The sequence below is a fragment of the Filicampus tigris genome, chromosome 15 (assembly GCF_054856515.1).
Source record: "Filicampus tigris isolate MCC_2025a chromosome 15, RoL_Ftig_1.0, whole genome shotgun sequence".
Taxonomy (NCBI): domain Eukaryota; kingdom Metazoa; phylum Chordata; class Actinopteri; order Syngnathiformes; family Syngnathidae; genus Filicampus; species Filicampus tigris.
The window spans coordinates 12011226-12027239 of record NC_141231.1 but is presented as its reverse complement, the minus strand read 5'-3'; the positions used below and the strand labels follow the sequence as shown (position 1 = coordinate 12027239).

The window sequence follows — 16014 nt, the reverse complement described above, 5'->3', positions numbered from 1 at the left end:
TTAATATATATATATATATTTATTTATTTTTTCCCCTCTCCCATAGTAAGCAGACAACTCAATAGGGACTGCTGTTACTGTGCCTTTAATAATGACGAAAGAATGACATCAAGTGAGGAAGGCGTGGCCGACCTGAGAAATGTCAGGCAGGAATGGCGCTCGGCGCGGTATTTTGAACAATCGTCTTTTGCTTTGCTCGTTTCCCCCGCAAACGCTGGGCCGCGTCAGATAACTCAGGTAAGCGCGACTCGGTGCGGGAGGCTCGCCGCGGTTCCCGTGGAAAACAACATCACCACCACGCTTGAGACTGTGTTTTTAATATGGACAAAATAAACGGAGAGCTGAAGCTAGCTCGGGTTAGCCCTGCTTGGCAAGTTTGCTAGGAGTACAGCAGTTGTGCTCATCGCCACTTCATACTGGTGGCTGGCCGTCTGACATTCCCCACTTAACCCTCCATGAACAACCAATTTAGAGAATTTCGTACCCTAAGGCAAAGCATATGCGCTTTCACGGTCACGTCAAGTTGTCCAAAGTAGGCGCTAATGTTCCATAGCCGATCACGAAGACGTTTATTTCTGCAGAGGTTGTTTTGGTGACGTGATGTTCATTCACTACGGTCTTCCGTATAATGTCTACCTTGTTATTTTTTTCCTGGTGTTTTTTTTTTTTTTAACGTAGTACCACTGAGGTCTTAATTATGCCATTTTTAAGACAACATGTTATACTTTTTCAAAGTAACCGCTTTACCACTCGTGCCACCAAACAACCTGTTAAAGTTAAAAACAAAAAACACACACTCACGCACAACTAATTAATTCAAATAAACGATACCAGGTTAATAAGTCAGTTCCTTTGAATCGAGAATATTTTGTTTTGAACTATCGGAATGATCTTAAGTGACAGATGGGGAGGACTGTATCGAAAAACTAAATTTAGCCTTGCACGCCAAAAGTGAGTCTGTAACCTCTTATCTCACTTGTGCAAACTTTTAGTTCACTGTCTAAAGTATTTTTATTTTATTCTATGTTATTGTAAATAAATTAAGACAGCACCCTCCCTTCTGTTAGCTCGCTGTTAGCCGTGCAGCTAGTAGGACTGATGACGAGATAAAAATGGCGGATCTTTCGAAATCCAAGCCCGGCCTGAAATAGTAACGCAGCCAAGTAAATAGCTGGCCTCCTCTCTTCTCGTTCCACCGGCCTGTAGATCCTTCCCGGTTTCGTTTTCATTTCCCTCCACACATACAAAGTAATACAACTTTCCGGCTGTTTGTGCAAAAGCAGCCGATTAGCCAAGCGTGGGGGCTAAGCAAGCCCCTCGGTGGGGAAGATACAAAGATTCTGCCGGGGGATGATGATGATGATGTTGATGATGACGTCTTCACCCCTAATCAGCTGTCAGTCTCGATTGTAAGCCTCACTTTTGACGGTAAAGGACGTTTTCTGGTACCTTTAAATAACAAAAGAGGGCATTTTGGGTGGGTGGGCTAACGTTAGCTTGGTTACCCCGGCTGGTTTGTTTACGTTCTCCTCAAAGCTTCTAGACGGAAGCACCAATGCTCTCAAGCAAGGCAACTGTGCTTACTTTTCATTTTCAACATTATCAACACATTTGCACGTGTGTTTTATAAATATTGATTATTAATATGGTGTTAAAATGTGTTGTTGTGCATACTATAACTAATACAACTCTCTGAACTTTGACCTCTAGTAGGCCTACCATACTTGTTGTGTCCTTTTGTGTTTATGTTGTAAACTTGGTCAATAACTGCGGCTCTCTGTTTCCTTTCTTGGCCCGCGGGGATAACGTTTTCTGAATCGGAACTAGACAGTACCTTTGCTTCTCTATATCAAAATGAGGCCTTTTCAAAAGACATTCATGCAAATTTTTGATTGACCAATTAAGAATAATTATGATAAAGGGTAGGTTAGATTTATATATCCCTTTTCACCATGATGTCAGACTTACTTCTGGGTGGCAAATGCTCAGATGACACCACAAGGATTGACCACTCAAGCTGTTTATTGCCACTGCCAGTTTAGAAGTTTACTGTCAAACTAAACATTAAATAAAGATAATTACACTTTATTTACAGCATTTGTCCAAACCACCTAACTTTGCCTAATGAAAGTCCGCTACGTTAATGCAATTATTACACAATGTAAAACGCTGAACAGCATTTATGTCGCCATATTATAACAGTTCAAGCAACTGATATTTGAACACAGGCAGTAGCAACGCATGTGAACAGATAATATAACAATAGTCACAGGCAAATAGTTGTGATCTTTTGTGTATTAACGTGAACAGTGGACCCCCGTTATTCATGGTTAAGGGCTAGGGTATGAGCATGACTGCCAATAGCAAAATTCGGTGAATAATTGATGCTCCATATAATTGAAAAAAACAAATCAAACCATGGCTCCAGACTAACTTTTTTTAGTAGGAGCACATTGGCCCCTAACCTGAACTATTAGGGGCACAAATACAGAATTTAGGGGTGCATACTCTAATTAAATTTGCGAAGTAAATATTATTTTCACTAATTTTCACTATATTACTAATAAATGGGTTGAAGTGTGGAGCAGAAATGTGTCAGTCACAAAAAATATGTATATTTTTTAAATCAGCAAATTTACTGGTTGCATATGTGCAAATAGATGAAAACATTTGCAAAATTTTAGGGACAAGAAGCCACTGTTTATGGCAGTCTGGAGCCCTGCAAACAAGCGGTGTATGTTGGCAGTGAACGTAACTCACCTCACTTCACAACAATTCGCAGTTGGGCAAATAGTGAACAATTCTTCAAAAAGAAGCCGCAAGCTGTTTAACCGATATTAGTTCATCTTACTGAGAAATTGTGTCCGTCTCCTTGTGTATCCGTATATCTCTATTATACTGCGCACAGGTGGCCAATGGACACACGCCAGAAGGAACAGCATTATCCATTGAGATGTGTCAAAAATGTCTTACTGTGTGATACTCTGAACGTTGCAAACATGTCTGTTATTTTATTAAAGGTGTAGCGGGGTACTGAGTCATCGCCAACATGGACGTGGTGTCGCCCGAGCTCAACAGCCTCCTTCCAGACGAAATCATGGACATGGAGGCCATTGAGGAGGTGGCTCAGTCCAGCCAAGACGCATCTGTCGCCATGGAAACGGACACGGCCCCGGAGAGCGTCGGCACATCGACGGAACGCGTCAGCGTTGCCGTTTCCGCTTCCAGTTTGTCCTCCCCGCTGGTGACCCTGCGACCGCCGCTGGCCACCTCCGCCGCCGCCACCAAGACCACGGACAACATCACGGGGACGACCGTCACCACGAGTACCTTGCAGAAGCTCACGGTGCCACTCAGCATCTCCGCCGCCAACCATCAGATCATCCTCAACAAGGTGGCTTCGGCCCAGGCCACGGAGGCGGCTCGTTCGGTGGGGGGCCAAAAGCTTCTCGTGACCACCATCGGGAAGACGGGACAGCCCATCGTGCTGCAGCTGCCCCACACCACCACCAAGTCTGGAGGAGCGGCGGGCGTGACCGACGCAAAGTCCATCAAGTTGGTGACCATTGGTGGGAGGTCGGATTTGAAGCCGGTGGTTGGGGGTACAGCTGGTCAGGTGGCCACCTTACAAGGGCAGCAGCTGAAAACTGTGCAGGTTGGTTCAAATGCGTGCAAATTATCCTATCCCACATTTACTTGACTTGCAAGCAGGTCGGTCTGATTCGTGAGCAAAAATTTGCGATGGTGGCAGCAAACGTAACGTACTTCACAACAAGCAGCAATTTGGCGAATAGTAATTCTTTAAAGAAAGCATGAAGCTGTTTATTTACCACTAACAGGGAGTGTACGGTCAAACTAAACTTAAAACAAAAGGAATTGCACGTTTTGTGTTTAAAACAACCGCGTAGCTTTGCCCGAGGAATCGCCGCTAGCTTAGTGCTAACACACAATACAAAACGCCATAGAGCAGCTAATGAAACAAGCATAAATTGTGGCGTTGTCATTTCCCTTTTAAACGACGCATTTTTAAACAAATGGAGCAGCAAGCAAGTTCAGCCTGATCGATTTATCGACAGGCCGATTGTAGCGTATCACAGAAAAATCGACATTCAATATGTAACCAATGTATTAACTTTTTTTTCCAATTTGGTTTTGCTGCTCTTGTTTGTTTGTGCTACAGTGCAAGCTGCCAGAGTGTTGGACAGACACACTTACACCCTCACTCTGAGAGACGTGGTTTGAAAAACTGGTAAACTGTGACTTGTGTAAAACAATATGACACCGAACTTCACTTCCCCACGTGACGTCCTTGCCAAAAACACGCTGTTCGGGCTTGTCAAGGAAAGCATTCTGTTTTTTTTTTTGTTTGTTTTTTTCACCCACGTTTTAGAGAGCATATTACGGTGTTTTAACGTCGTATAAGTTGCATCTGTGTGAAACAATGATATATGCAACTGTTAAGTCCCATGTCCACTATTGTGAAATATCAGACTATTCAGCATTTTAAAGTTGTGAAAGTTGAGTAGGTAGTTGTGAAATAAAGATATGTGCAACTAAACTGTTGTGGCTGCAAGGCACAAATAACTGCAGGAGTTGATTTTTGATTGCAGCTTCGTTTTTAAAGCCAAAACAATAAAATGAGGGCTAACAACAGCTCTTCACTGAATTGAAGTGGTTTGACTTCAGTTATGTCCAAGTCCCATGCAAAAAAAAAATGTGCATGAATGATGCCAACCAATCATGGCTCAGCTTCACAAAACAGGTGAGCCGTGATTGGTCATTACTTAAGCCCTGAGCAACTGTGATGTCATTTTCAGTTGACAGAAAGTGACCAAATGGCCACCCCAAAAACGGGTGGATTTTACTGCTTAACTCTTGTTCCACAAATTTAGTATTAATCAAAATGCCGTGTTTAGACTAGTGGAGGCACATGGAACATATTGTCAAGAATTCTTGAGGGTAGACTTCCCCTTTAAGCGCTCTAGTTTGTTGCACTGTGACCATCTGTATTTTATTACTGCAGTATGCAGAGCTTTTAATATTTTAATTTACATTATTGTGTGTTTATTTAAGAGGGGATGTTTACTGGAAATCAGGGTTCCTGCACATGCTTAAAAAGTCCATTAATCTAAAAACAAGGCCTTAATTGACATTACAATGTCTTCATTCTATCAGAAGTCTTCAAAAAATGTTAACACATAAATAATCTTAAATCTCAAAAATGAACATTCTTTGAAAAATAAATTGCCAAGTGACCCCTATAACCATGACGCAATCATGATAGTGGAACCAACAAAACCATTGTGGCTTTAGTCAGGACCCTTCAGAGCAGATGCACATTTGTGGACCTGAGCAATTTTGGACAACATGGGACATTTGGTAGTTGGTCCTAAATTTGATTTCAAATGGAATGAAAACATCGTAAAAGGCCTTTAATTTAACTTGCCTTAAGCTGTAGGAAATGTAATTTATTTGCATTATTTAGTTCTGCACCAATATACGTACTATAAGAGATTTGGATGCACTTTTTTTTTCTTCTAATTAACCCAAATGACATTTCATTTCAATCTTTTTTTTTTTTTCAACAAAAATTGAAAGCGTGTGCATTAAAGCGCTCCATGATGCTGGTTTCTTTATGACAGCTGGTCTAATTGTGTATCTGTGTCCTTGCATGAGCCTGCTGTTTTTTGTTGTCTTGATATTTGGCTCCGACTTTGACGAGTAAGTCTGTCTATGTGTCTGTCTCGTTCTCATTGGTAGTATATTGACGTTTGTCCGTCCCTTGCGGAGTCGATTCCCGATCAGGCACGTCGATGTCAATGTTTGCGTGTCCATATTTGCCTCGTGTTTGACTGCTGACCAATCCAGGGTGTAGTCTGGTCGGCCGCCATTCGTCTGGAATCGACGCCAGCTACCCAAAAGTTTTTCAAAATAGACGGATGGGCCTGTGCGTGTGAGCCTGTTTTCAGTTTACAGCGGTACCTTGTTGAATGTTCCATGACCAAGATTGTAACTCATTTTACTTGTATGTCAAATATTTTATTAACATTTAAAATGTTGAAATGCCATTAATATGTTCCAGCCCCTGCTCCCCCCCCCAAAAAAAAGTGTTGGGTGTTTTTAATAAACAAAAAGAACACAAACATAATAAAAGTGGATGCAATGGGGGGGGGGGGGGGGAATGGTTTTATAAAGATAAAGTGTAATACTGTACGCACTGTACTACCCGTGTGATGGATATGTGTCTTTAAGGGCGTGGCCTAGTGAGTGACATCAGGAGGTGAAATCAGGCTGGCCAGTTAGTTCACTGTGAGCCGCTGTATACAACTGTTTTTGTTTTGTACGTATTTTTGTGTGACTGTCCCGTTAAACTCATATCTGAAAATGCACTGCGACTCTCCTTTCCCACATGCGAGGGCATTACAATACCCCCTTGCACCATTTCATTATTATGTTGTTTGTCGTGAACAGATTGCAAAGAAAACGCCGGTGTCCTCCGCTCCGCCCATCAAGTTCATCATCAACAAACCGGTGAACAGCAAAGCGCTGAGTCCTCAGACGTCAGGCGCCCCCGTCATCGCGGGTGAGCGGAATGACGCAAATGACCACAATAACGCCTTTTCACACGCGGCTAAGAGGGTATCTCCTTAGCAGGGCGGGTTCTGGCGCAGAATTCGCCGACGATGCCTCAGAGGGCTATCACGCTCACCGAGTCCCCGCACAACACCACCATCAGCATCCAGAGCATCGCCGGCAAAAAGATCGCCATCTCCCCCCTCAAGACTCCCAGCAAGGTGACGCATCATGCCGACTCTCACCAACACTCTCACCAGCCATTTTATTAGGTACACTTTTGTTACATTGAGTGAACCCTAGTTTATTGCAGGGTTACCCACGATGGGTGAGAAGTAGTGATATAGAGATCTTATAAAAAAAACTACATTTAAATATAGTTTTACCACTGCCACATAATTGAAAGACGTTTTAGCATTTTATTAAAACACACTTTTTAAACAATTGTTTAGAACATGTTCTCTCTCTTTCTGTCAGGGGAATGGGAGGAACCGAAAACAAGCCTCTCCATTGCATAGTTCTCCAAATAATGGCCGAAGCGTGATTGCTTGAATCTGTTTTTTTGTCTCTCCCAGTTGAAATTGACTGTAAAGCTGACATGTACATTAAAACGAAAGAGAATTAAACATTGTATTTTTAAACCAGACAATAATAATTTCGTCGTCTAACGAAAGGCAGGTCGCTTAATGCTAACATACAATGCGAAACACCTTAGGTGCACTAACGCGAACTAATATAGATGTTCGATGCTGCCCGGGATGGTGCAGCACAACGTGATACTACACGATTTGAGCTTGTCTCCAAACTGAGAATTTGGAAGAATTTTGGCCAATGTTGGTACTTGATTGCTCTTTCTCGTTTTCCCTCCAGGTGACGGTGGTGTCTGTGGCGTCGCCAACCTCCGGGGCCTCTCAGAAGTCCATGGCGCTGCCGGTCAGCGTGGCGCTGGGCCAGCAGATCCTCTCGGTGCAACAGTCTACGGCGGTGTCGCCTGTCAAGGTGGCCACCAGCCAAGCAGCAGCGCAGGTGAACAAGTATTTATTTTTATTCATTTAGGTAGTTTGTGATCATTTCCTTAAATGGGCCCGTATTCTTCTATGGATGTTTTCATTTGGCCGTCCCCTTTTTTTTTTTTTTTTTCCCCCTTTATATATTTATTAATTTTTTGAGTACCTCTTATCCTCACTCCGATCGTGGGTGTGCTGCCTTTCCCAGGTGACTTTGGGCGAAAGGCAAGTACAGCCTGAACTGGAGGTGTATATAAATATAAATTATGTTCCTAAAGAGGTAAACCATGATTTAGGAAGGATCATAATGGAGGCAGTAAATTAAAAAGAAAAAAGAATTATACAAATAATAATAATTCAGATTGCATACGTACGGCAATGTAAATCTTCAATCTCAATTAATAAATATCAAAATTAAATGCAATTGTTAAATGATATTTAAACATTTAAAATTCCGATTTGTATGTTCATATGCTTATGTTTTAATTAAAAAAATGTTTGAAGAGGAAGTCAACTCAAATGTATTTTTTTCCAGAATATGTTCTATGCAGGCCCACTAGTCTAAACACGGCATTCTGATTAATATTGCGTTTGTTGAATATGAGAAATTCACCCGTTCTACATATCACTGCCGTTTCTCATTTTAGAGCTCCCGCGACCGACTTGTTCCGACATTATGACTCGAAAGAATTCCGGAACATCCTCCGCGGGCTTACGACGACAATCCCGTGTATATTCTGATGCATTTCATTGGTTTACGAGACCGATAATTACATATTAAAAAATGACGTATACGCTCTCCCGGCTTTAAGTGTAGAAAGACGCTACAGCGCTCCCGGTTCTGGTGGAAGAGATGCGGATATGCGCTCCCGGCCGGTATGAGTGGATTCATCCATTTTGTTCCCTGCATGAAACTCCTTTTAGTAATCAACCTCATTAATTTCACTGGTGACAAATGTTTCTCAAAACGGTGGACGTCTTGGAGCTCCTTGAGTGCTCTTTTTGATTTCCATTATGGTCAGGAAATGGCACCCGGTCCTAAATGCTTGTGCCTGAAATGAATCCTATGTCGTCTTTTCAGAATATCAAACCGGTCCAGTCGGTGTCAGTGGGCGGGTCCCAGTTCAAGACTATCATCCCGCTGGCGGCCCAGCCTAACATGCAGCAGATCCAGGTGCCGGGAAGCCGTTTCCATTACGTTCGCCTGGTCACCGCCACCACGGCGAGCGGCGCCATGCAGCCCAGCGCTCCCAGCACCAGCGCCATGCAAACAGGTGAACCATAGCAGGGCTTTGCCCGACTCGCGTTGAGGCAGGGCTGTTACCAGCCTGAGATATTGGCATGCATATGGAAAGCCATCTGAGCATTTATTCGATATCCATCTTAATTATTAGTTATTATTGTATTACTGAATGCATATTCTGACACTTTGCTGTTAAGAAATCATTTTGAGAAAGACTCTGAAGGAAACACACTGAATGTGGCGTGACCCACAGCTAAACCCATGGTGGTCAGCACGGGGGCGGTGAGAATGTCGGTCCCGATCGTGACGGCGCAGACGGTCAAGCAGGTCAAGCACGGCACCTCAAATGCTTCTTTTCCCTGCTTCAAACAGAGGCTCAAGCTCAATGCTACGCTTCGCCCATAGGTGGCGCCCAAGCCGCTAACGCCGGGAGCCCAGGTGGTCAGCGGCACTCCGACCCAGCAGCGCCTCATCATGCCCGCCACGGCTCTGCCGCAGATCCAGCCTAACTTCACCAACCTGCCTCCGGGCACCGTCCTGGCGCCGGCACCGGGCGGCGGCAACGTGGGCTACGCCGTGTTGCCGGCGCAGTACGTCACGCAGGTTTGGTGGCATTTTGATTTTGTGTTCAATTTTTTGTCGTCACCAGGAGTATAGCCATCATTTCAGTCATTGCCAAACTTCGAGTGCCACCACGGTGTGATATTGACGCGCGTGCATGTGTATGCGTGTGTCGAGAAGCTGCAGCAGGCGCCCATCGTGACCCTCGCAAACAACTCCACTTTTCCCACCTCTTCCGCCGCCGTCCAAACTCCGGCCCGGCTCCCGCTCAATGGGTGAGTCACTAACTAATTACACATTTTTGAGTGGGTTGATTGGAAAGTCTTTTTTATTTTAAGATGAAAAAAAAAAAATAAACTTTTGTGGCGTTGATATAGGTCCATGTTTGCTTCCAATCACAGCAATTTGGTCTTTGCGACGAAAAACTTATACAGTGGGTACGGAAAGTATTCCGACCCCTTGAAATGTTTCACTTTCTGTGTCATTGCAGCCGTTTTCCAAAATAAAAAAAAAATCACTCTATTTCTCATTAATGTACAATGTTATAGTAAATCCTTGTTGTGGCGGAGGCCGTAAGGTAGCAGCGGCAGCAGAGTTGCAACTTGCTTAGAGCATTTCACGGGCTACAAAGGTATACAATGAACGGGACTTGGTCAAAACATCAAAAGAGAGTTAAGGAGTGAGGGGACGTGACGGAGGTGTATGCTTATGTGTATGCTTTGGATCTTTGCACTAAGACAGTCAAAATTGTGGCTCTTTGTCTTTAAGTGGTTGGCCACCCCTGTTCTATTGTCTTTCGGCAGTTGGCAAATACATTTGGTGCATTACTACCAGTGGAAAGAAGGTGGCGGTAATGCACAGAAAGTCAGTACAGAATGGGAATTTTGGATGCCAGTCCGAGCTCTAATTTTAATAAATTCTCGTGCGACTTGTATATAAGTCGTTGTCTCAGCCAAACTATGGGGGGGGGAAAAAAACTGTGACTCAAAAAGTGACCGAAAAATACGGCACTACATAAATGTTGAACTCCAAGGGCTAAGTGTTATTCTTCTTAACTCGCAGCATGTCGGCGGAGGCGACGTCGCGGCCGAGGAAACCCTGCAATTGCACCAAGTCTCAGTGTCTCAAGCTGTGAGTAAGACCATGCTTCTGTGACAAGCATGTTTATTATTTCATTCAGCATTTTTTTTATTGTTATTGTCATGCTTTATTGTGGTTAACCTGATGACAAATTATTTCAAATAAGTAGCTAAGGGGCTATATTGTGTGCTTTTTGGATGGGAAAAAATCAAATCAAACCTCAAATTATGCAATATGTGCAGAAAACTTAAACTTACTATAAATGCTCCTGATACTATGTGTAAAGTTAAAGCCAAAATAATAAATATATGAAATATTTGTTACTTTGATGATTATTTTAGCCTACATTACAGTATTTGCAAAAAGTTCAGTTATTTAAATGTTATAGTAAATTTCTAATTGTTGTTCAAAATGAAAATTTGAAGGTGTATGAACATCCCCCCCTTTTTTCTTTTTTTTTTTTTTTTTAAATCCTCTCAAGATATTGCGACTGCTTTGCAAACGGCGAGTTCTGCAACAACTGCAACTGCAACAACTGCTTCAACAACCTGGAGCACGAGGCCGAGCGCTCCAAAGCGATCAAGGTGAGTCGCGGCTTGCCGTTATTAGCATGTCTGATTCGAGCCAAACCGCGACAGTCGGCCCGTTTGGTTGTGCCCCGCAGACGTGTTTGGACCGCAACCCAGAGGCATTCAAGCCCAAGATCGGCAAGGGTAAAGAAGGCGAGTCAGACCGACGCCACAGTAAAGGCTGTAACTGCAAACGCTCGGGTTGCCTGAAGAACTACTGCGAGTGCTACGAAGTGAGTCCTCCAAACAGCACGGTCTCCAAAAGTGACAAAACGTCCCTCTCAAACTCCCCCTCTTCCTCCTCCTTCGCATTCTCCACGCAGGCCAAGATCATGTGCTCGTCCATCTGCAAGTGCGTGGGCTGCAAGAACTTTGAGGAAAGCCCGGAGAGAAAGACGCTCATGCACTTGGCCGACGCTGCCGAGGTGAGGGTCCAGCAGCAGACGGCAGCCAAGACCAAGCTCTCCTCGCAGATCTCAGACCTGCTCATGAGGACCACGCCTGTCATCTCTAGCGGCGGCGGCAGGTACCGTAACATTTTTAGAAAAAAATAACTCCATCGCTTGGAAGTAGTTTCCCAGCACAAAAAAAAAATCACCTTCTCCATCACTCAAAAAAATTGTTTTAAATGCACGCTTCAACGCTGAAAAAAAATGTTTCAAAACAAATCCTTCATCTACAACGGTAACACCTCAAAAAAATATTTACCTCCATCCTGACCAACATTAAATTACAGTAGCACAGATATTATTCCTAAAATGTGTGTTGCATATTATTGCAGGTAACTGTAGCATTAGGCACAGTTTGGACACTAACTATCACTGTACTTAAATATAGATAATTAAAAAAAAAAAAAAAGTACTTCATCCATCCATCCATTGTCTGAACCACTTATCCTTACATGATTCAGTTAAAATGAATTGCACATAAAAGTAAAAAAAATTGTGCCTGAAAACAAACAGTTCGAAAAGATTTTATGTGAATGTACTGTAATTGTAACATTAAATACAACTGAATTGTATTTAACAAATTTCAACATTAGACCAAAAAAAGTTCAAGCCACCTAGGCCAGGGGTCGGGAACCCGCAGTTCTTTCTTTCTTTATGTTGCGGCTCTGCATGGTTTGGGAATATGAATTATAAGTATTAGATTGAAGTGTATGTTATTTGTCTCAAAAACATGCACCGTGTCTTCTTATTAAGTCAAAGTTTTTGTCCACTTTCATATGTGATCGGATTTTTTTGCAATGAACCGTCAGGTCGCATACATCCAACTCGAGCCCAAAATGCTCTCCACTTGGGCGGAGGGATCAGTGCTGGCAGCGGGGAGATCGAATCTGCAGTTGTTTTGAGTAACGGTGCTGACTTTATATTTGACTTTAATTTAATCCCACTTGAACCATGAAGCATAAAGTGGACACTTATGGTGATGGTAGTAGTAATTCAACCAAGGCTCATTTTTGTACGCACGGTTATGACGCGACGTCAGCTTTGGTGACGTCTCCATGAAATGAGATCAAAAAGCCTCGCTTTTAAAATCACGGCAGCTTACGGTCCGGCGTAATGATGAAAGTGACTTCCTACAGCCCTTCCTACGCTGTGTGCAGAGGTTCAGGAGCATTGTATTTTTAAATTCAGGTCAAGGCTACACGCTCCGAAAACCCAAAGGATGATGGCTGTCGCCATTTTTGTTTGCTAGATGGATAATTTAAGTTCAGCTTTTTAATTCATTTAACAGAGACCTTGAACTCCGTGATTTTTATTTTTTTTTTTTTTTTGGGAAGAATTCAATTTGTGTTAATTTAATAAATAAAATGTAATTTTCTGAAACATGATTGGACTGCATGGTGTCAAAAATATTTGCAGTTTCCAGTGTTTTCTTTTCCGTGAAAACCGGATTGAAATGGCTCTTTGAGGGTTAAAGGTTGCCGACCCCTGACCTAGGCAATTTTGCAGTTTCAGTGGGTCTTTCGCATGCCACTAGAGGGAGCCCACATACTACACGTAGAGGAATCACTGTCCCGCAGAACGTGGAGATGACATGAACCTTAATTTTTGGCCTTTTATAAAGAATCTCCTGGAGCACGTGTAACTTATCAAGTTGCACTCACTACATATGTTACACATGATTTTGAAACGAAATACACCTGTTAATATAAACTGTGGTACTTTTTAAGACATCCTCCATCATAAAAAATCATCCAGAAAATGACATTTTCATCATATCAAGAAAAAAAAAAGCTTCCATCTCTAAAAAAAAAAAAAAAAAGACATCACTGCTAAAAACAATTTCAAAAATATCCTGCTGAAACATTTTAAAAATAACAATACATTTTTACCTTCCATATGTGGCAGAATGAACTGGATTGATGGATAGATCATTGTAATGAGTTTTCCTCCTTCCAGGCTCCCGTACACATTTGTGACGAAGGAGGTGCTAGAGGCAACGTGCGAGTGCCTCCTGGAGCAGGCCAAGTGGGCAGAGCAGACGCGGCAGCCTCAGGCGGAGGCCGAGCGCCTGATCTTGGAGGAGTTCGGACACTGTCTCATGAGGATCATCAACTCGGCTGGCAAAGCCAAAGCAGACTGCGCCGCTATCAACAGCTAGGTTCACAACAATGGCTGGCTTGGAATGGACACACGTGGAACATCAGAGATGCTCATCTTTGTGCAAAGGAAGCACTGCGCTTCCAGCTTTTATTCCCCCCTTTTTATACTCATTTGCTTTCCTCTTTCCTATCTGATGTTTTATGGCGAAAACATGGTGTCAAATGATATATTTGTGCTCTCACTAGATAAAATACAACAGGTTTTTGATATTTATTTTGACAACTATTTGTAATTACTTAGCACTAATCTTGTGTTGCTTACACTGTTAATTATAGTTATTGTTATCATTATTATTATTATTATTATTATTGTTAACCAAGAATAGGCAACACCTATTCAGAATCTGTGCACGTATGGCACTGTTCAAAAAGGAAGAAAAAAATACTAGCCAAACAATAGCAATCCTCGTGCTAAAGAAAAAAAACATTGTATGGGGGAAGGGGCGTGGGTGATATACGATGGAAGTCCAGAAGCACAAAAATCAACAAAACAAAAAACAAATGGCAGCGATAATGATTGGTTAACAGTGTAGTGTGCCTTTTTACATGGTAGTAGAACACAGAATAACATACCAGTTTTTAATACCTTCAGAGCCACCAAAACACATTTTTGATTTATGCTTTTATTCGTCTCCTGTCGATCAGAATCACTGTTATAATGAACATCTCGGCAGTAGAGCAATCTTGTGGGAAATTGTGTACGTTAGCTAAATTGTACAAAAATAAAAAAGCTATTTAGCTATGTATTTAATTCAAATGAAAAAAAAACTTGATTTTTTTTTTCCCTGTTGTGCATACTACACCCGTACAGTGGCGCTATTAAACATTCAGGGGCACTACTCGACTTGATTACAAGTAGATTGTTTTGGCCTTGAAGATGTGTTTTATATTTTAAGCGGACGATAACAAAGTACAGTACATTACAAACACATTTAACATGCATAGTGTGGATAAGTGGTTGGATATTGGATGGCTGGATGGAGGTATGTTGAGCATCGAGCTAGCGACTTTTTTAACTGTTGAAGAAGTGAGCAAGAGAAGAAAGAAGGGCAGCAGAAGATTCCACATTGGAAGCACGGCGCGGTGGACGTACTGTAGGTAAAAAAAAAAGTACTAATTTTACGTTTTATTGGATTGTGTATTCAGTGTAATAGAAAAATTAAACTTTTCTTGGCGTGGTGTGTGTTTCTTATTATAAACACATTTGTTTTCGGTTGTATTTTATTTCCTGCAATCACAATCTGTCTTTTGTCTTTCCAGTCGACGAAGAGCTCTTAACCGAGTGGACCAGGAAAGTAAGTATTTTCCATTTCGTGACAATGTCACTTATTAGCCATCCCAATGATTATACCAATCACTACCCATCTGACTCATTCGCAAGTCTGGGGAAGATTTTACACGGCATTATGATGAGGGTTTGGGGCATCTAACTGAAAGTACTTAGTTGTAAGAATGTGTAAAGTCGCAATTTTTAACCACTTGGTTTGCACTTTATGTTCTTACAGAGTTGTCCTAAAGTGACCGTGGAAGTGTCTGTTTGTTAACCAAATTAATAATAAATGTGTGAACTAAATTTTGTTGTGTGGTTTCTATCGGTTTGTTCAAATAAACTGGAGAATTCTGATGAGGGTAACTGTTTTGCTGCTGAAGGAAGTAATTTTCCATCTGTTAGACCAGCGGTGCCCAACTCCGTTCCCCAAGAGGACTTGGGCACCCCTGCTTTAGAGCAGTGGTTACTGTACTGGGGTTTGAACTGAGGCATAACTTATGGATATGCTAAATAACAGGAAAATGATGTACAGTCAGTATCATGTATTATATATTAAGCAAAATTTTAGCTGATTGGAAACATATAACCCAGGTCAAAAGTCGCTGACCTTTGCAATGTATAAATGGGCCATTGACTCCATGATTGCCTCCGACCAAGTTCTAAAATAAAATGGCGTAATATCTTGTGTGAGTGATCTTGTAACATTAGACATTTTAAGTAGTAACTTTATAGCACTTAATTTATAAAACAACCACAGCTGCATAAGAAGTGTACATAAAGTAGAAATCAGACATTAATACAAACACAGTTAAAAGAATTTGATAATAAAACAGTAAACACAAAACTAAAACACTTCTAAGTCTCATGTTGAGTTGAAAGACAAAGGGAAGAAAAAGTTTTAAGACGAGTTTCAAAGATGGACAGAGAGGGGGCTTTCCTAATGTTTAATGGAAGGTCATTCCAAAAGGAAGGACCGGCAATGGAAAAAGCATGATTTTTCCCCCCTGGAGCTTTGCTCCTCACCTCAAGTAGCATCTGGTCCGCTGACCTGAGGTACCAGGCAGGTATGTAGAGGTGGTGGAGATCAGGGAGGTAAGATGGGT

The 16014-nt window shown here is 42.1% G+C and overlaps 1 protein-coding gene across 4 annotated transcripts; it reads left to right on the top strand.

The window, feature by feature from the left end:
* The first annotated feature begins 48 nt into the window (after positions 1-48).
* On the top strand, positions 49-15214 carry lin54 (lin-54 DREAM MuvB core complex component). 4 transcript variants are annotated; one of them, XR_015089764.1, is made up of 15 exons: positions 49-237; positions 3021-3655; positions 6472-6583; positions 6652-6794; positions 7444-7599; positions 8662-8854; positions 9077-9150; positions 9229-9426; positions 9565-9659; positions 10447-10515; positions 10946-11048; positions 11129-11266; positions 11357-11559; positions 13439-14739; positions 14902-15214. XR_015089764.1 is itself a non-coding variant. In XM_086052950.1 (14 exons), the coding sequence occupies exons 2-14, from the start codon at positions 3050-3052 to the stop codon at positions 13638-13640; spliced, it is 2292 nt and encodes a 763-aa protein (XP_085909076.1). In that variant the 5' UTR covers positions 49-237; positions 3021-3049; the 3' UTR covers positions 13641-15214. The 4 variants fall into 4 exon arrangements, 3 of the variants coding, with proteins under 3 accessions (XP_085909076.1, XP_085909078.1, XP_085909077.1); XM_086052950.1 differs by having other exon boundaries at positions 13439-15214; XM_086052952.1 differs by having other exon boundaries at positions 50-237; positions 6655-6794; positions 13439-15214.
* The last annotated feature ends 800 nt before the right edge of the window (positions 15215-16014 follow it).